General features: G+C 32.4%; 1 protein-coding gene and 1 pseudogene across 1 annotated transcript; both read left to right on the top strand.

Annotated features, from left to right (window-relative positions):
- Nucleotides 1-3,315: 3,315 nt before the first annotated feature.
- Nucleotides 3,316-8,058, top strand: LOC113559637 (very-long-chain 3-oxoacyl-CoA reductase-like). The gene is made up of 2 exons (XM_026965386.2): nucleotides 3,316-3,791; nucleotides 7,656-8,058. Exons 1-2 carry the CDS (start codon nucleotides 3,512-3,514, stop codon nucleotides 7,817-7,819), a joined length of 444 nt encoding a protein of 147 aa, XP_026821187.1. The 5' UTR covers nucleotides 3,316-3,511; the 3' UTR covers nucleotides 7,820-8,058.
- A 1,249-nt stretch (nucleotides 8,059-9,307) lies between these two features.
- On the top strand, nucleotides 9,308-20,656 carry LOC113559636 (annotated as a pseudogene).
- Nucleotides 20,657-22,413: the final 1,757 nt, after the last annotated feature.

Consider the following 22,413-nt stretch of genomic DNA (forward strand, 5'->3'; position numbering starts at 1 on the left):
AAGTTTTAAAGTAATTAAGTATTCGACATAGCTTATAAGTTATAATGTAAAAAGGGTAAGGTAGGTAACCACTCAAATAACCACACAGTGTCCGTAAACGCGACCGTCGCGTACAAATGTGTATGAATGGAGGAACAGAATAAAATAAAGAAAATTAATCAGCGTAGGTATTTTATATGTATATAATATATATTAATATATGTAAATATAAATATCTACCTATACTATAACCCACCCCAATTCATATTAATTTAATTTACCTGTAGAATTCACAGTAAGATTAAAGCTTAACTACGATAGTCATATTGATAAAAATTAAAATAATCTTAATATCACTATTATATTAATTTCGAAAACCAATTATTCGCGATAAAACTTTTTTAATTTGTGTAAATTTGGCCTTACTGTGTCATGATGATGATCGCATCAAATTTGTAACAATATTTTTCAATCATAACTAAATGCAACCAACATAAATAAGGGGGAAGTGTAAGCAACCAATCTTCTGACTATATTGTACCTGTAGGTGTTGAGTAATTATATAAACAGTAAACATTATGGCTAATACTGATGGATGTTCGATGCACTTGTACAAAGTTTAGTGAAACAAATTAACACAAGTATAACAAAGTAGATAAACTTTGCAATTCTAAGTTTCACTCTATAATGTGATCATAAATAATTTCTCATGGCGTTGTGCCAATCAATATTGGGTATGTAATTTATATCATTATTATAGTTTTATTGTTTTAAAATATTCAGAATATAATGAAAATGTAATTATACAATTATGATTATTGAGATATTAATTATTTTTTTATGTTTTAAAATATATAATAAATAAATAATATTATTATAATAATACATTTAAGGCAAAATATTACACAAAAAGTGATTTGTCTATATTCAGTATTAAAATTTCCCAGCTGATGTATATACATATTGTCTGGTATTCGTATTAATATTCCTCTTTGTCCATTACATAGTAGTATTATATAATTTAATTAACGATAGAACAATGGTTATCTATTTTTGACATAACACAGTTTTGTTTAATTTTTTATTGCCATATGAATTTATGCTTGCAAATGAGAGTAAGATAATAATAATATTGAAGTATTTTACATTTTAGTAATTTAGTAAATATTTTAAAAAACGGTCCTTGTTCTTAGTCAATTGGGCACGTGCATTAAGTATTTTCTATCCCGTATTTTACTTTATCTTAAGGTAAAAAATAAATATCTAGTAACTATTTTCCGGATCGCATAAACGGTCATTAAATATTTAATAAATCAATGGTGAGCTAATGGTCTCTTAAACATGATTTAAAAGACCACGATTGAAAGGCCCATGCCTGTTAAATGTTATTGTACATTTAAATATTAATACATTTTTCCTGCGATCCGGAGTAATAGATAATATATATTATTCAAATATTTGCCCATTGCTGGTTGTTATGAATTATTCGAATATCTTATTCCATTTGTAAAATTTTACGATTGTATATTAATAATATTATAAATTACAAAAAAAGTTTTAAAAATGTCAAAGAGAACGTACCGTCCCTCCGTTCCAATGAAAAAAATAATACAGGAGCTCGGCCCTTGTGTGCACCAACACGAAAATGATAAATAACTAACAATAATAATCTAATAATCATATATATTTATTATGGGGGTGCATTATAATTAGTTACACTTTTATATTTCGTTTACGATTACTAGATTATAACCTATAGGTGTAATTATACATAACAGGAAGCTAAAAAAAAAAAAATAATAATCATGATCGAAAACCGTTTCTGCAGAACGTTCGCCGGGAACCCACCTACCGAGGAGGCTGTAGTGAGTGGTTATATCTATACTCACATCGAGAATTCGAGGTGGACCGATAGGTATACGCATGATGTAAGTGCGTAATTGTGTGTGTGTGTGTGTGTGCGTGTGCGTGTGTTGCTTGGAATGCGTACAATACGCGTGTGCGTTGTGCGTTTGTCGCGTGCGCACAAGACGTTTGCGAGACCGACTACAGCGACCACGAGAAAAGGAGGACCACTCCGTCAAACGCTACGGGCTCGACCGCGCGTGATTTATAGCATCGTCACAGCCTCGTTTCCACCGACTTCTGTTCGACGATTTTCCTCGTTCGGTTTTATTATTATATCTTTCTGCCTAGGACCTACCTCTAATCAGGTGTCCTCTTTATCATCTACCGCTGTGTTATCGACTTTTCAACATTCCGCCCTTCCCGGCATTCCCTTTGCCGCCAACGGAACCTTCGTTGGCGGACAATAACAATATTATCACAGCAGCTGGCTTAGCCTGCTTTACCCTGTTAATGGGGATCATAAAAACTGTGTTAATTTACTCAATAATGCAGTTACAACCAAACGACACAGACGACGCTGACAGTGACGTGGACAACAACGATATCAAGTACCCAATCCATATCTACTACCGGCCCAAAAACCAGTGGTTCTGCTCGTGCAACTTCACCGTCAACTGCCGTTGCTGTAGCGGACAGATCTGCCCGACGGCCATCTACCGATCCAACTGAATCGTTTGATTGAGGTGGAACTCTGCAACTTCAAAGGTCGTATTAATCATATTCAATTACAACAGCATAAACAACAGTATAATATTATATATTACAACCATGATAATAATGCTAATTATAATCATAGTAAACAAGCAACGTCGCATTAATATCGTTATGGTTTGAAAATTACAAAAAAAAAAATTTGTAAAATAAAACCTACACGATTCTTCCTTAACCCTCCCCCTACGACCCCTTGCGGTTCTCTTCTCCCTTCCACCCCGTCTCGCATCACACGCGTGTCGGCGGTCTCTGCACCGTTCGCCTATAACCAGCTATAGACGCGGTTCTACAAGTGGTGGCGGTCGTCGAGCAACCAGTCAACGTGACGACCTCGCGGGGTCGTATCGCTCGGCAACCGCTGTCCTGTCCGATTTTCGCGATTTGCGCGATAGCGACGTGTAACGCTTAATAACGACGACGACGACGACGACGACGATAATCGATTCGATGTCGTACGCGACAACCGGCGAACCCCTTATAACGAGACGATAATACCGTTGTTGTGAAGCCGTTAAAAACATTTATTATTTTTTCCAATCGCGATTGTGCACGCGCGATCGCTTCGCGCCGTCGTTTAATCGCCGACCGTAAATCACGGGTTTATTATTTTACGGCCGCGGTCGTATAAAACGCTGTAATAACGACATTGTACCCGCGCGTGTAATATCATTGGCATCGCCGCACGTTTGAGCGCCGTGATCGATGGCCACGATAATGTTGTTGCGGCCGACCGTATTACATACGCGCGCGTCGTAACCGCCTCCGCCGCCGTAACGGCGTCATTGCGAACCGGACGAGCGCGCGCAACCGGTCGTCTTTAGCCGTCGCCTTTTTTCACGTCTCGCGCGATACGCGTCGTTGCCGCGCTTCGTTGTAACACACGTTATCATACCGTACGAGTGAATCGTTTGCGATGGCGTCGCGGATACAGCCCAAGCAGGCGAGCGCGGCCACCACGGGAGTCGCTTGTCTGGTCGGCGCCGTCGCCTGGATCCTGATCAGCTCCATTTACGTGGGCAACACCGAGGGCTGGCCGCAGTTCGTGCTCAGCGCGTTCGCCGCGGCCACCGTGTGCGCGGTGGCCGCCTCGACGCTGGCGTACGCGGCCTACCAGCAGTACGTGGTCAAGCAGAGCCTGTTCGTCGACCACTGCACCGACGAGTTCGATTACCGGTCGACGGGCCAATGGGCCGGTGAGTATTATATAGTAATATACGCGTTGCCGTCGTCATGCCGACTCGACCTTAAGAATATATCGCATTCCCAAAGGCGTTCTCCGAAAATAAATGATTCACCTCGGCAGTACGACGCCGTAATAAAAATGCATCACATAGTTCGGCCGACATTTTCGAACGCACCGCGATTTTCGACGTTGTGTCTTCTCTCGCCGAAAAAAGGTTATTGCTAATTATTATTGACGACTTTCGTTGTATATTTTGCTATCGATTTCGGAATTATTGATATGCACACTTTACAAGCGCGTGTATTATATCACACGCGTCGGGTGACAGATTTTCACGAACCGCGTCAACCGCGTCGGATAACAACGTACAGCACCCGCGGGTCCGCGATCGAATTGCCGATGTTTGCTCGTCATCGGCAGCTTTTATGCGGTACTCGAACCAAATGCAATATACATTATGTTTGTCGTTGGTGTGTAAACGCGGTGCGCAATTCTCTAATCGGTAATCGCGGACGTTGTACACGGCAGACGCGCATCAATCGTATACAATTATGTTATGAAATTGCGGTCCGCGCGAGATTTTCCACAATCGACAGTAATGTTATAATCGCGTTGCTGTGGAAATTTCAAGCGATTCGCACAGTTGATTTATATTTTATTGTTACTACGCCGGACTCGATAACACGAATACAACAAGCCAGTGGTTCTCAATCTTTTTAGGATCGCGACTCAAATTTTTCTCCCCGAAAATCTATCGCAGCCCTCGTGTTACAGGATTAATAAAGTAGTCCTAAAAATGTATATAAATACTATAAAACCATAAAGGATTTTCACGACCTCCCAGAAATTGACTCACGACCCACACAGTGTGAGAAACGCTGTTGTAAAGGCATAGATCATTATTTATGTTTTTTACTATACTTTACGCCGCCGCGAAAAACAATATTATGCTTCGTATCATTCCCGCTTGCGCAACGGTACAAATTTCGTTTCGGCGTTCGATATTATTAAGTTAAATGTTCGCGGCGGATTAAATTTTTATGAAAAAATATCCCCACCAACCGCGATCGCCGGACAACGATAAAATAAGCGATTAACGCGGCAAGTACCTACATATTTGTAGAGAGAGCCGATCGCGCAGCGCAGTGTACTGTATTAATGTTATTATTGTATAATATATTTAATATCATCGTATGATTGTGATAACAATAAATCGGGGTCGTGGTTTTTCAAAAATTGAAAAATAATCGCCGAGCTTTAAAAATATTATAATATCATATTGTTTTTAATTGAACAAACACTGCGTAATCTCGGCCGCCGACCGTTTAGTCTCGCTCAATACGGTAAAAAATGTGAACGGTATAAATAATGGTATAGTACGTATTATATATTCGGATAAACCCGAATAAAGGTCTACTGTAAATAAATGATGAATAAACGAAGTGAAAATTAGTTATGATAACAAATTAAGCGATAGCAAACGGTTATAATGGCACTGTTAGTGCAGCGTTCTGTTTGGAATAAAAACTGCGAGCAAGGGAAGGGGAACAGGACTTGAAATAAAAAATAAAATAATAATGAAACTGCAACACCCATAAGTAAAAACAAATCAACACCAAACAATTTATTAGTTTAATATAATCGCACAACTGTTATTCAGACGTTCTCGCGTGGCCCAACATTTCGGCAACATGTTAATCTTTCATATGGAATGATTCACCGATGTCGAGCAGGTTAAGTATATATTGATAGAATAAAACTGCATTATATTTTGATATACACGTGTATTAAAACAAGTAACGCGTGAGACCATAACTCGCGATGTTTTACGATCAGCGAACGCGGACTGACGTGATAGAAATGTTTAAATAAATGAACAAGTGTACAACACAGTGTGTAATATAATATATAATATTATTTATTACGTTAGTTTGAGGATGCTAGAATTGCATAATGCTACAATGCTACAATTGCATTTGTTACCTCCGTCGTACAAATGCATAGTATGTCACTTTGTTTAACCGTAATTCCACTTTTAAGCAAATTATAGGCGTTTTAAAATCACGCTATTTGTACACACGAAAAATTCGCTAAATAACATTATTGTTTTTAACAATAACACGTACAAAGCTCTAGACCGTTAAGTTTCATGATTATATCGATTCACTCTATTATTAAAGCGAATATGGCTAAACATGAGCTGTTGAGCGTACATTTTCCATTTTACGCACTTATTAGACAAATATACAACAAATGTGGGCGCCGTTCTCTTAATAATATTATGTTTATAATAATACAGAACATAAAAATATTAATAATACGTATAATGTTGCGCACATCTACTCAATGAAATATTATTGAAATTTGAATCTGTCTCGATAAACATTCCATTAGCCATTACCTATATATAAGCTATATGAAATGTTATAATAATATAAAATAATATAGGTAATACATGCATTACAAACTGACTATATAGTGTATTCGCACTGCTTATGCATAATATATTATTACATGTTCGGTTTCGAAAACATGCAAAATACTGAAATTCCTCAACTCGAAAATATGTGGCATGGTATTTTTTATGATTTTTTTACCATCAGTCATTGTTTAATATTATATTATGCAAATATGTTAAAACTTATAACATATACACGAGTGAAATGCACGGATTTAAATATAATATGTATATATATATGTCATGTTTTTTTTGTTTTGTTTAGGATATACATTTTCTTCTGGATATCGACGAAAATAGTTGTTTCATACCTATCAAAGAGTATAAAAATCATATTTTCATATTTTTAGATCAATTTTTATGTATAATAAATACTTATTACTATTACTACTCGTCGATTTTGCTATATGAGAAGTAAAAAAATTACGAGAAAATAGTTTTAATTAAAAATATTAATTTACTTTTTTCATAGTGGCATTTTTATAACGATTCTATTGGTTTTATTATGTTAACGGACCTAAGTTTTTATATCTTCGATAACATCAATATTATAGTATTATTATTGTTAAAAAAATAAAAATACATAACTCTTATTTTGCACATTTTAATGAATTTTTAAGAGATTTTCAACACTTTCAAAACTTCGATTCGCTATTATAGCATCCCATTAGACATTAGAGTTATTATAACTTATCTACGAATTGTGTTTTCAAAACATTAAAACTCGTGCTACGCGTACGGCTAGTCTACATATTTATTAGGTACATAATGTGATAGTGCGCATGTGAAAAATAATAAAATATGATATATAGGTGGGATTATATCACGTGTGTATTATATCTGCAGACGAAAAATCATATTAGTTTATCAGAGGTGAATCAGAGGTTAAGGCTTAACCGTTAAGTCCCTACTTCTCGTAAACCTAAAAAATTATTTATTTTTGAAATAATCATAACGTGATAAATATTTAGAAATTATTTATTATTAATAATTTTATATTTTTGTCTATTACATTACAATTTTGATAGCTTACTATTTATTAGTTAAATCCGCACATATTTTGTTCAAAATGTCTTCGGTATATTCAAAAAATTTTACAGTTAGTATTCTTTCAATATTGATAGATAGTCGGTAAAACATTTTTGCGTATCCAATGCATTGGTAAATTTTAAATCGATAGCAAAATTTTAGAAACGAATACGTATACCTTTCAACAAAAGCTTAATATATTATCAATTATTATTCAAGTCTACTCTGCCGTCGGCCAAATACAAAGTATAAATTATTACTGTTTTTCATTCTGCTTAATGTATTGTTATATTATCCTATATTTTTTTGATTTTTTTCCCGCTTTCCTTATTCCTTCGAGAAAACCAATGAGAGACGATATAATAAAATGTATTTATATAATTCCAGTGGTGACTGGCGCCACTGATGGAATCGGCAAAGAGTACGCGCGTCAGGTGAGTGACAACAGTAGTAGCAACATCAGGAGCAGCAGCAACGCCACTAACGTCAGCTTCGTTCCCAACGACGACCTGGGAACGGTGGAACCGGCGCATAATCCGCTCGTCGACTAACCAACGCATTATAATAATCTCACGAATAATGACATTTTTTGCAATAGTTTAGTTAAAGTAGTGACAGTAGATATTATTAACTGTGTGTTAGGTCGTATAACGACATACTTGTGTGTGCAATATTGTAGTGGCGTGTTCTTTATCTGCAAGCATTTGATGTTTTATTTTAGATTTTATTTCACCAAAAAAACAAAAAAAAAAACAAAAAAAAAAAAAAAAAAAAAAAAGGCTAAGAAAAATAAATAGGCAAATTTCATTTTATCTTGTGCACATAACAGTATCACCCTCTTAGTTGAAATAATTTTGTCTAGCTTGCGTGTTTTTGTCTTTTCGATATTTAAATTAGCTTAATAATTCAAACTGCTTTCAATACTTTCCATTATTATATAATATATAGCACTGCATTTAGCACTACATTTTTTCTCGACCGGAATAAATTTGTTTTATGTATTATGATTCATTACTTTAATGATGTATTATTGTCCCTCCTTGATTTCCACTAAATTTAATTAATCACTATACACACCGCCGCGGTTATACTAATAATATAATTATTATTTCTCGATAAAATGTCCTACAATAGTGTCATTTTCTAAAGCACCTATACCTTAAAATGCAGAACTTTTTATCTTTTTTGTTCTTGTACTAACTATTTTTCCTTCGATTACAATTATCACTATATTCTTATTAGAATTTCACATTACACGATAATTCATTTCTTCTCACTCTGTGAATGCATTTACATCAGCTATAAACGCACTTCCTGCAATAAAGTTCTTATTTCTCTGAATTTAAAACTGTCCCTGTTTTATTCTTCGATTCTTCTCTCTTTTGGTTTTTCTTCAATTTTTTCTATCTATCATTATTATTTATTGTATCGAATGTCCTATCTATCTGTTTGATCTTTACTAAAATCGTTTTTAATAGTCTCTGATTGCTCTTCGTTATAAACCTTATATTTATCTACATTTAACTCTATCTATATACTTTTATTCTTTTAAAATTTCTTTCGATTATAATAATCACTGTTCAAAATTATTAATTCTTATATTAAATATCCTATTAATTTTTTTTAATCTTTTCTAAAATTGTTTTTTATTAATCAGTGATAGCTCTTCGTAAAAATATTTATTTTATTTCATTAGAACTTTCGCTTTCTTTCATTCTATTATAATCGTTACTTATTAAAATTAAAATGTCTCGTATAATCAACCCTTAGTATCGATTTCTTTTTTCTTACTAAAGTTTTTTCATTTATCTGTGACCGCGGCTGTTCTTACCAATCCCTTATTTATCTTAATTTATTACTTTCTCTATTTTGGTATTCTTCTTATTTGCTTTTATTCGATTATTGTCAATGATGAAAATTATTTTTCTTTTTCAATTACCTCATTAGTTTTTTTTTCTTGAAAAATGTGACTACCCTTCATATTGAATTTATATTATATTCGCACATAATTTTTTAAAAGCACCGACTTTTTCTTTATTTAGCACTTTCTTTTTTAATGATAATTTAGCACAAACAAATTGTATACATATAATATGTTACATTATTTTGAACGCACAATAAAAAAATATACACGAAAAAAAAAATTCATTTTATTTTTTACATTTTGTGAGATCTATACCTTACCACGGGGAACGGGAAATCAGCCATCTACTTACCGGCGGCTGTTGTTAACAGTTAATACGCTATTGCAATTTCAGTACACACTATTTAAATAAAATATACACGAAATCGTGGTGATGGTAATGGTGCGTGTAAAATAATCCTTATGTTAATGATATTGTGTGCGTTAAATGTGTGTTGGTGATTGGGTGCATAGAGTCGTTTGATGATAATGTTCGTGTGTTCAGTATCACGCGATTTAGTCGTGCGTGAGTGAGTGTGACCAAAATATATAATATATATACGACGACGATAATTATAATATATAAATCATTTATTAATTATTAATTTCATCGTTCAAAGCGCACGGTGTCGGAACATCTATCGTTACTCACGTACACGATTGTATCATAAAGGCCTAACACGTATGTATATTATTGTATAATCTAACATTTGCATATTTTTAATTTTTTAATAGTTACCTAAATAATAAATAGTTACAATAGTGCAATGTCAAATAAAATGCTATTTGGCAAATAATGTAAAAGAAATCTATAAAAACATAAATATATTTTTTGTATTTTAAGGATTTTGTTTATTATACCGTTAATTGCCTGCACAGCTACACAGTATACTTGTGCCTTAACTAGCTTTATGTTAATTTAAAAAAAAAACAAATTTTCACAATAATTGATATATTTTCTATACTAATATCGTGTAAAAATAGTTGATCTTTTCTCTCTTCTTCACCACCGACGGTCTTTGTAATGATTTATATTGACTCATTATTTTAATTTTATTTAACAGTAAGATTTTTATTTGGTGCATATATTTGAATTCATATATGTGTTTGTAACACTATATGTCTCCTTAATTTACTATAATATATCGTTTATAATAGCGACTAGATTGTTTATTTTATGTCTTTATTATTGTTATTTCGAGCAGTTGGCTATCGATCACGGAATGGACGTGCTGCTAGTAGGACGAAACCCGGACAAGCTGCGAGCCGTTGCCCGACTGATAAGTAAGCATATGCTCACTGGTTAATAATAATATTATGTAAACAGACGATTATTATTATTATTATTATTGTTGTTGTTGTTGTTGTTGTTGCCACTATTATGGTCGTACGGAGCGGGTTGTATGTCTTTATTTCGCGTCTACTTGATTTATATTTTCGTAGGCCAACGATAAATTTGCAGTAATGCGAAACGCTGTCGTGGGAAATATCGTGTTATTCACGTCTCAACAGATTTTCTTAAAAGGCCGTCCATTAGTCCTCTGTTATTATTATTGTAGTGATATAAATAAAATGCGAAAAATCGACATAGTTCTAAGATAATTCACCAATCATCGTTTATGCCTTTTTTGCTGAATTTGATATTTCCAAGCCCGTGTTTATACAGAACTAAAGAGAACACAAGCGTATATTATACACTTATAGAGTAATAATAATCCTAAAAAATCATTATAGCTAAAGCTAGCATTATAACAATAATAACTAGCAAATAACAATGCCATAGGTTCATTAAATAAATATATGTTATACAATGTATAAATAAGTATATTTTTACAAGATATCAAATAATACACAAATGTATTGTAAAATAATTTTGTCATCGGTGCCATTAACTTCATGCATTCTGTTCATCAAATTAAACGATCTTTCAAGAAATACAATCTTACAATCTCAAATAATAGTTATATAATTTCGAAATTTGAAAATCAGTATTTTATTTCTGGCATATCTTTTGTAACTGCGGAGTGTGGATGGTATCTAAATTGCAAGATCCAAGAATGTACAATTTCTGCCATTGTGCGCTTTCACACATACGGGTCTTAAATAAAACTCATATTGAAACTCAAAAATATGTTTATTTCATAATACTATAATCTATACGAAATCTGAAAAAAAAATACTTCATCTAAGTTTTTACGATAGTTCATTAAGATCTATCAATACTTTTATATTTCAATGCAATATAAATTATTTTAGTGAATACAATACCTATACAAGTTCGAAAGAGCAAAATATGTTTGTGTAACTTCTTCGAAAAAAGTTGGTGCAGTTTAAGTAATTTTGACAAAATAAATAAATATTTGTCGAAATTGAAAATCGAATAATTTAAAGAACAAGTTTCTAAGGCATCTATTATAATTTCAGTACTATTTTTTGTGTAACACAATACATTATTTATATTCTAAATCATGCTTCTAAACTTTCGTTACATTCGGTTTTTAATGATCGTGTGGTTGGGTTAAATAATTTAAATCAATTTTTTTTCTCTCAAAATAATATTGATAACTTATGCTGAATATTAACGTTGGATATTTTGTATATTTTTAAAAATATTTACTTAATATGTTGTATTGTAGTGAATTCTAAAATATGTGAATATATTAAACTGTTTAAAAAGTTGTTAACTGTTGCATTTGATAGATACTTGGAAGTGTACACTATAAAATGTTTTTTTAATAACGTTTCTATGTAGTTTTAATATGTTAACTGATTCTAAAATATAAAAATAATAAAACTACTATAATTTTATTTATCTTACTTTAAAAATATAGTAAGAATATATTATAACATTTTAAAAATATTTAATAACTTTTCAGCAAATAAATTTAATTCCAATAGTTTTCCCTATCATTCTATTCAAACTTCAAAGTACGACTACCTATGCAAGATTACAAATAATAAGTATATTTATACGTGTATTATGTAACAATGTAATTTGATCATAGTTAAAAATGATTATTAAAAAATTTGACGATCACTGCCAACTCCAATACTAAAATCGTAATCAAACTCCGTGGGTACTTTATGTAACATATAATCTTTCATTTGACTTCATACAATTTTCTGCTGTTTAGAAATTGACACTCAATACTTGAAATTTTATATTAAGGTATCAAAAATATTTTTATAACTTATTTTATTCATTTTTTTTTTTTTTTTGATACCAATAACAATATTTTTTACGTGCTATTTACAACTTATATAGTTTATATTATAATAAATACATTTCACTCGTTTGATACGGGCAAGACAAGAATATTGTAAGATATTGATACAGATATTTAAATACACATTTAATCAGGTATACAATTGAAATAAATATCAAATATTAGTGGCGATATTTCCATTATTATACATAATAAAATATAAACAATCCAACAATCCAAAATCCGATTAAAAATATTTTGAATTTTACCTGATCTATTAAATTTCTATTATGCCATAGTATACGTAATATATATAATATTAATAGGAAATCTCTTATTAATTTATCAATTCTTGGAAATGTATTAAAAAATAAATCTATTCTGACTTCTGCTCTTCCAAGCTAACAACCATATAGGTAAAATTCTGTAAAAAAAAATAGAAAATTATAATTTTTATTATACTATAGGGGTGGGATGAGCTGAAAAACTGTGTTGCTGCCCCTCCTCCGAGTATTTTTGGTTTTTAGAAAGACATTTTTTTCGGTTAACTTTGAGATAGGTCCTATAAATTTTAGTAATTCTTTTTCTTCGGGCGATAAATTAATAAAATAATTATTTTATATTCTTCATTATGGTGAAGGGTGGTTGGCCATAGAGATGGGCACAATCGACTAACGATTTGTCGGTAGTAAACAATAAGTAAATAAGTCGGTTATTAAAGTAACTAATTATTAAAACCAACTAACGAATAATAAACCAACTTGGCCAACTTGGCCAACTTGGCCATACATTCGTCTTATTCTGATTATTAAAAAGTCAATTAAACCGATATACAGCACAAAACAGTTTTATTTCAAATAATTATATATTATTGCAATAAATATTTTTCAATTATTGATTTCATAAACTTAAATAACTGAGTATAAATTTTAATATTTCTTATATATTTAATTGTTTTTAAAAAAATGTGGTGAAAAATGTTGAATGGAATTTCCTAATGTCTTTTTTATTCTAAATTTCTTTTACTAAAAACGTTTTTCAACGGTGTCGACTACCTATTTGAAAATATTATTATTATTATTCCCTCGAGAAATAATTAAAGTATTTATAAATATTCCTCTGACATAATAATAATAATATATTGTAAATATTATTTAAATACATCGACTGGATTTAATTATAACATAAACAATAAATATATTAATCTCTAAATTTAAAAAAAATATGATTTAGGAATTGTGTAGAAATGTCAAAAACACTTTGATTTTTACATTGAGAATACTTTTACAGAAAAAATAACCAGATAATCGAAAAACGAGTTCTTTGATGTGAAATCATAGTGAAATTGTCAATCAGTTGCTGCAAAACTCTTTTTGAGCTCTTTTGCTGTGCCAAAAATGAATTAACTGAATAAAATTCGGAAAATAAATATAAATATAGGTTGTTTCAAAACCAGTACCTATTTTTCTTTCTAAAAAACTCAAAAAGAGAAAAATAAAAATTTAAAAAATAAAACATTGCAGACAAATCAATATTTGCAAAGATAAAAGGCAAAACTCGGGAAACATTTTAGACTAAAGCATTTGTATTTTCTCATCAAAAACAAATAAACTTTAAGTTGAGTTAAATTTATCGATTGTGTGCTTGTATGATATTTATTATTTAATGTGAAATATTCTACAAATAAAATACTAAGTATTTCTGTCTTATAAATAGTCTTGCAACTTTATTTAAATATAAAGAAGTTTGTAATAGAGATTAACCTAAAACAAATTGGTAAATAATAATTTCAAATTTAAATATATTCCTCTTTAATTATTTTTTTTTTTGTATTATTTTAAGTTGATTTTTTTTTTTATTATATTGTAAAATATTTATAAAATATAATAAAGTATTATTATAACTTAAACTTATAAGGAACTATTTATTATAAATCACTATTAGCGCATATTACAGTCTATATGGCTGTATACTTGACACTTGTATTACGCATTTGTAATTCTTAAAAAAAAGGGGGGAAGGCCCAGGTGTCACGTTAGTCCGTTAGTGCATCCTTTTATATAACCTATTGTTTTATGTATTTTTAGGATATGAATAAGTAAACAATGATTACTAGGGTTTAATAAAACAATTAAAAAAAAAAATGTTAGTACAAAAATATAGGTATAATATATTATATAAATATATATATATATATGATTATGTTTGCTGAAAGATTTAAAATAGTTTTACAACTAAAATTGGACGAAATAAACAAGTGTAATACCTGGGTAATACTACCCATATAATACCTATCAAATGCAATAAAACATTTTTCCCGAATTTCACACGAGTATTATTATATAATAATGAATTCGCCACATTTAATGTTCCAAGTTTATTACTTAGTCCTCTCACAGTCTCACGTGCAAATATAAATAACTTAAAACTTTCGAACATTGAAAATATATAAGTTATATATTTTTAAGTTTCAATTGTCTATTTTCTTGTGATGTAAGTAATGAAATTGTTACATTATTTTAAGTTTTTTTTAAATCTTATAATAGTTATAAAATTGTTGGCGTGGAACTATAACTTTGGCTCTATAAAATTTAAAAATAAAAATATATAACAAAAATACGTTCTACAACAATCAGTTGGTTTCACTCACACTCGGGAACAAGAGTTATACTTTTTCGATCAACTTACAAATCACAAACTATATTTTGTCAGGAACCGACATCACTTAGCGGGACATCACTTTTACCTATCGTAAAAGAAACCATTTAAACTTTTTTTTTATCCAGGGCGTGACTTGAGGGTCACTTTTGTCCTTTGGTGCAGTGGTTCCCAATAGGTGGTCCCTGTTTTTACTTCACTAGATGGCTATATAGGCTATAGACGTAAATATGCAACATGTAATATGCACAACATTTTTCAAAATATGCTAAATAGGCATTAAAAAATGGGCACCTATAATACTTATGGGCAAATAATTAATAAATATTAATGTCACGACAAGAAAATAACCTACAGGTCATAAACCATAGTATTATCTTCTTAATTATTAATTTGTTTTTTTTTTTTTTTTGCAAACATTAAACTATAAAAAGAAATTATAATTATTGAACATTTTTTCGCGATAAATTCAAGTGAATTATTGTTCGGCATATTATTCTCGATATAATATAGTAAAAAGAAAATAGTTATTTTAATAATTGTGTACGAGTACAATATGCATATTAAATATTATAACCATTCAAATATGCATTAATAAAAATAAAATAGAATATAAAATACAATTCGGTCAATGAAATCAGTTTGTTTTAAAACGCTCATGCATATTATATTATTTGCATAGCGCAAATAGTTTCGGTCTCTGAATCTACAATAAATTGTTCGGCGCGCGTGCGCAGGAAAAGAATCAGCCGGACGGCGGCGGGTCATTACGGTGGTGGCGGACTTTACGGAAGATCCAGGTGGCGCGGAACGAGACGGACGATGACGCGGGACAGCGGTACGATAGCGGTTGCAGCATCCTTCCGGAACTGCAGCGGGACGGCGGCCAGGACGACTACGTGGACGACCGGTGTTTCTGCAAGAGCGACGGACAACGGCCGGCCCGTCTCCGGTGCCCCCTGTGGTATCGGCGGCTGAGGGCCGTTGTCGAGGGCCGGTTGCAACCGGCCGGCGGCGTGGGCGTGCTCGTAAACTGCGCAGGCGCGTGTTATCCGCATCCCGAGTTCTTCGCGGGTATGACAGCCGACGGTGCCGTTGCATCCGGAGACGGCGACGGCCCTGTACTGCAGTTCACGGCTGACTATTGCGGCAACGCTGATGCGGCCGTCCGGTGCAACGTGACCGGGGCGGTGCACGTGAGCCGTATAGTCCTGCCCGGAATGTTGGCCCGCGGTCGGGGCCTGGTGATCAACGTGGGCAGTGCGTCTGCGTCTGTACCGCCGGCCGCGCCACTGATGACCTTGTACGCCGCCACAAAGGTATAATACATTATTATGATTATTATTTGTTGCATGTCATCGACCTTTTTGGTGTCGCGACCCTCAAAATATACAAAAAAAAACAAAGTCAGTGTTCTCACGTCCCCGTGTGATAAAAATACTATAATTTCAACCTAAATACTTATTGCGATTTTACCGTTTTACTAGTTACAAATATTGTATCACTAAAAAGCATTATTACTTGTTATACGAAATGGAAACATTTCTAAGAAATACTACATAGGTGTTGACTATATTTTATAAACATCATCATTTATACGTGAACGGGAGCGCGAGAGAGCCATTAGTGGAGGAGTTCCCTCTTCTATATATAAGACTGCGAGTCGTGAACTACCGAAACAGTTTGACTAACCATTACTTCATATTAATAAAAATAACAGCAAAATTATATAAACTCTGAAAATGAAAAAGAAAAGTATACACTCTAGAAATATTATAGATATTGTGTATTTAAGAGAAATAAAATGATGTGATTTTTATCAATAATAATAACGACTTATTTAAATAATATTATATATTAACTAATTTATGATATTACGATATCGGTTTTGACTTAACGGCCAATATCATTCCGAAAATATAATATTATAATAATTTATCCGATCGGAGTCATAATATGCTTAATATAATACTATTATCGTTTCATCAACATTAGTACGAGTACTTGCCGACTTTGACTGACACGCGCGCGCGACGTATAATATATTATGTGTTTAGAAATTCCTGGAGAAGCTGTCGTCCGACCTGGACGCCGAGTGCGCGTATTTGACCAGAGGACGTGACGACGGAAACGATGGACACGGCGTCCGGGTGCAGTGCGTCAGGCCCGCGTACGTGGCCACGGCCATGTTGCGGTCCGCCAATCCGGACGTCCGCGTTGTATCCGGTTGCGACGACGGACAAGGTGACGAGGACGAGGACAACGAGGAGAAGTACGACGACGACGACAATTACGGCGACGGATGTTGGTGGACTTCCAGGAGGAAACGATTGGAGGCTCGGTTTCAGCGTTGGCTTGGTGCCGTCGGCCCGCCGATGGGTGCGGTCCGCGCTCCGACGAGGAGGACGATTATACGCCCGTGGCCCGGATTCGGGGCCGGCCAACTACACTGGATACTGGCCTCACACTCTGTTGGTACGTACCTATTTATACGGTTACTATAAGCAGTCGTGTGATAAACAGGCGCGTCGTTTCAGTTTTTTATTTGCCATAATGTTTGCAGGCCGTTTTTAATCAATTACCAGACCTATAATAATATATATATATATGTATAGTTTTAGTAGTTACTCACCTACAATGTTAGTATAATACACATGCGTGCAGCAAGTAGGCGATACGATTAAAAAAAATAGGAATGATATGGTTAGACTTTATTTTATTTTTGATATGCTAAATGAAAATCATTATAAAGTTGTGTATTTTACCACAGCAAAAATGTAATGAAAAATCAAAAAAATTCAAGCTATTTTGCAGCTATGGCTATGTACACACGGATAATTCAAACTTTCAGCGATTAGCGCACAATAAAGTAATAATAAAAATGTGGCAATATACGTTCACGGTTTATAACGTAAGAATAAAAATATTTTAGAAGGATTGACAATAATTGTTTAATATTACAGACAGTCGTGACGATTTGCGCGTATGTACACGCTTTATAGAAACGTATATTATATAAATGTATTTATTTATTTAATTTTAATTGCATATAATGAAATACTGGGCCCTTCTGAGAAGACTCGTGTGGGGGCCCAGGAGTTCCTACATTAACATGTTTTGACAATAATATAACATAATATAATAGTACAATAAAGCAAAAAATATAAGTGCGCATTTAAATTAACTAACATTCACATATTTATACATAGTATAATAATTTATTATTTATCATTTATTAATGTCATTTACACTATGTCATTTATAACCATAAAGAAATTATTTTTTTAAATACTTTAAGAGGAAGATTTAGGATGTCATATAAGGTATTTTATTTATTTTTCTGGTATCTATTATTGGGTAATGCGAACCCGATGTGGTTTTATTTGACTCAATCTATGCGATTGGCGCAATACATAGTGTAATCAACATAAAATGAACTTAAAATAATAACTAGACAATTTGAGTATAGTCACTGCGGTGGCGATGAAAAATAAATCAAGAAAACATTTTTTACTATTTGAGCAATATGAAGAATAGGTATTTTTTACACGCGGCGATGTACAAAACACAATACAACTTATTACACGGGCGTGGCACATTTGTTTTTCCATTCTACGACTATATTCATAACATAAATTTATCCTAAACAATTAATTAAATCCCAGCTGATTGTTATAATACAAAATAACAATAACTATAATATAATGATAATGAGCACGCGTATATATTATGTGTACGTGATCAGCTATTCCTACCGTGATCGAATGTGATATTGTTAATTTAATGTTATCTTACTTTGTTGCGACTGCAGCATTTGTGTAACAGTTGAATACTGTAGTCATTAACCTTTATGCGTGTAGATCAAAACAGAAAAAATATTATCATAGCGGTCGACCACCTTTCCTGTCGGCTGTCATAATATAATTACCATCTCGGAGATCGTCGTTTTATGTTTTTAAAATTTATGAATTTCAGATCTACCTACTTGTTGTTACAAAATATGTATTTTTCCTCGATCTTACATTATTTTTTATACGTTAGTAATTATTAATAATTTCTCGTGTATTGAGCATTTATATAAATTGATGTCGTATTATTATATATTCATATGTTTGTTTATTGATTTTTATGTCTCAATAAAGTAATTGAATCAATCACATAACCATTATAATATAATACCTATTATTGGTAAATTATTATCGAATTTAACGCTTCATAGAGTATAGACAATAAAATTTAAATACTATAACGTACACGATGCGTGCGGAGTATAGCGAGTATTATGGGCAATGAAAACATTACCTGATAAACATTGATTGATTTATATGTTGTATATACGTATAGTATTATCATTACTCTACCGTTTTAACGATGACTATACACTATTTGCAGTTTGCGCGGTCACAATAATTACGACGTTCGTTATAAAATTCATTAATAAATCAATAATATATTATTGGGTAGTTATTTTTTAGTTTTCCAATCACATAATATATTGTATCTTGTCGTTTGGTATTTTGTCACGCTATACACTACCCCTACCCCCTCTCGTGTCGTATGAAACGATTTTCGATGACAGAGCACGAAAAGTAAAAGTACTATATATACGGCGGCACATTTGTTATACATTTATAGGTGTGGTGCGCGGGGCTGGCCAGCGCCGTGACGCCTCGTCGGTGGTTCGTCGACCGAGTACTGATCCCGGGAATGCTCGTGTACCGCGCCAAGGGGCGAGCGGCCATCGCGGCGGAGGTGAGGAGGAAAGCGTACAAACGAACCGCGGTGGCGGGGCGGCAGGACAAGACGAGGACGACGAATTGACACGAAAAATACATCATCGTCGTCGTCGTCGACGTACAAAACATCGCGACGCAGCGGTGAGCGCAACAGTGCGGGGGACACGCTGGCGGTCACGGGGGTGGCGGATCGGGGCAGCCGCAGCGCGTCTGCGGGTCACGGGCACACTGACGTGGCGGTCAAACGCAACGTCGGCGACAGGATGAGACGCGGGCGGTGGAGGATATAGATCTCTGAATAATAATTATTATTATTAAATAATGCACACATTCCGCACTATAATATGGAGCAATGGACATCACATCGCACTCGACGACATATTATAATATTTTTCAATTTACAATTTCATATTTCAATTGTAACCCCTTCGAAATAATCATCACTTTACAATATACGGTGTCGTGTTTAATAGACATTATATTATTTTATCAGTCGCGTACATTAGCACGGAAAAAACAAACTCGTGGAGTCACCCTGCCATCACCAAGAATTAAAATTGTCTAGCTTTCTATATTATATTCTTACACATCATACTGTTATATTATAGAATAGCATAATATATTATATTATTTTTGATCATAAATTTAATATTATGCGCTTGGTATACCATTTCGTTATAATATTATTGTTATTTTATTGCACCCATATACTTACGCGCATATTATATTATATATTATACATGTACCTATATATCTATTTATTAAATGTTAAAATCGATTTATTCACTTTGATATGTGCACCGTTTTGTTTGTTTTAAATTGTGTTTATATCGTTTTAATCTTATTATAATAATTGTACGCGAATATTATATTTATCAACGTAATAATAATTTTATGTATTTATCTTCAATTACAGTTATTATCCGAAACATAATAACGTTGCGTTGTCATTTGTTAATTTAAATTCCTCATCTTTTCTATTTACAGGTATTATTGGCTGTATTGCTTTATAGTAGCAAAATATGACCTAAAGGCCATTACTTTGAACAGCATAAAACAAAATATGAAAAGCTCGCGAATAAAGCGATTGAGACGGTGGTAATGGTGATGATATATTTTATTATTTACCAGCGCCGGATGAGCCTACGTGCGCGTATCGTAAAATATAATATGTTGTTATCATTTCTACTCGTATCATATTTTTGTTTTGTGATGATTACATATTGTCGATAATCGATATAGTAGCGCACGAGCACAAGTGCACGTAGGTATACGTATACTCATCAATATGTATTTAATATTTATAGTAATATAATATAGACTATACTATTATACCTATAAATCAGAATTATGTAATAGTTATTTTGGTAATTACTAATTAGTAATTACTAACTGTATAAAACATAATACTACAGATACTACAGTTCATAAGTTAAATGTTTCCGGAAAATAATATAATCGATAATTGTGTAGTATGGTAAGATGAGACAATACTAACGTATTTTAAATAACAATAATAATAACAACAATATCACGATATTTTTCGTTTCAAAAGAAATAGTAATAGGTATGCGTTATGTGTACCTACAACTTACAAGCTTAGCAACAAAAACTGTTCGTAAAATGTATTTAGTAGCATACTTATAATATATAAGGCGTAAAAAAAAGAAATCTGTTCCAGCTGTGTTTCTGCCAAAGTCCAAAATAGACATATCTTATATTAATATTTTACATCTGTACCAAATATTCTAGTAATCAGATAAAATTTCAGAAAACATATTTTAATTCGTCAAAAAGTTATAACTTCGAAATAATTTTCCATTATTTAAAATTTTGAATAGATATTATTATATTAAGAATAGATATTTAGATTTGTAATACGTTCATAATATTTAACGTCATTGAGAACGTGTTAAAAATAAATAAATAAGAAAATTGAAAACGTGGGTGCAATAACCAGACATCTCCACTTTTTTGTATATTCTAATAGAAAAAAAAATCCATGTCAATTAATGTAAAAATTAAAGATATCCCATCGTTAGATACGGAGATACAATGTTTTTTTCTTAATTATAAAAAAAGACGAATTTAATTAAATTTGAATTATGTTTTAGAGAGCTTTTTGAATTGCCAAGATAGCAAAAATTAATATTGTAGACAAAATAAACCCAAACGTTTCGTATTCGATTTTGACCATAAACGTGCAGGTGTGTGAACGTTACGCTATTATTTTACACTTCAGTCATGCAAACTAAACAGTAATCAATGATGATCACTTATTACGCACACTTTTAAACGACACACGTGCACTTAAAAAATTACCATTACCAATATTAGTCCTTAAAAATTATTGGTATCGAATTACCGTAAAAAGATGATTTAATTATACAGTAAAACTTTCGTTAACGGTCACCTCTATAGGACAGTCACCTCTAAATAGCGGTCATTATTTATGGTCCCTCCGGTGACCGTTAATTAGAAGTTTTACTGTATTATATACCGGTGATCACCTTGGATGAATTTTATTTGATTCACAAATGAGAAAATTTTTTTTTAAATTATTATTTCATAATGGCTGTAGTTCAATTGTAATTTTTGGTTAAAAATACACTTAACGTGAATAATGATCTTGTCAAATAATC

Source organism: Rhopalosiphum maidis, chromosome 3 (assembly GCF_003676215.2).
Source record: "Rhopalosiphum maidis isolate BTI-1 chromosome 3, ASM367621v3, whole genome shotgun sequence".
NCBI lineage: Eukaryota > Metazoa > Arthropoda > Insecta > Hemiptera > Aphididae > Rhopalosiphum > Rhopalosiphum maidis.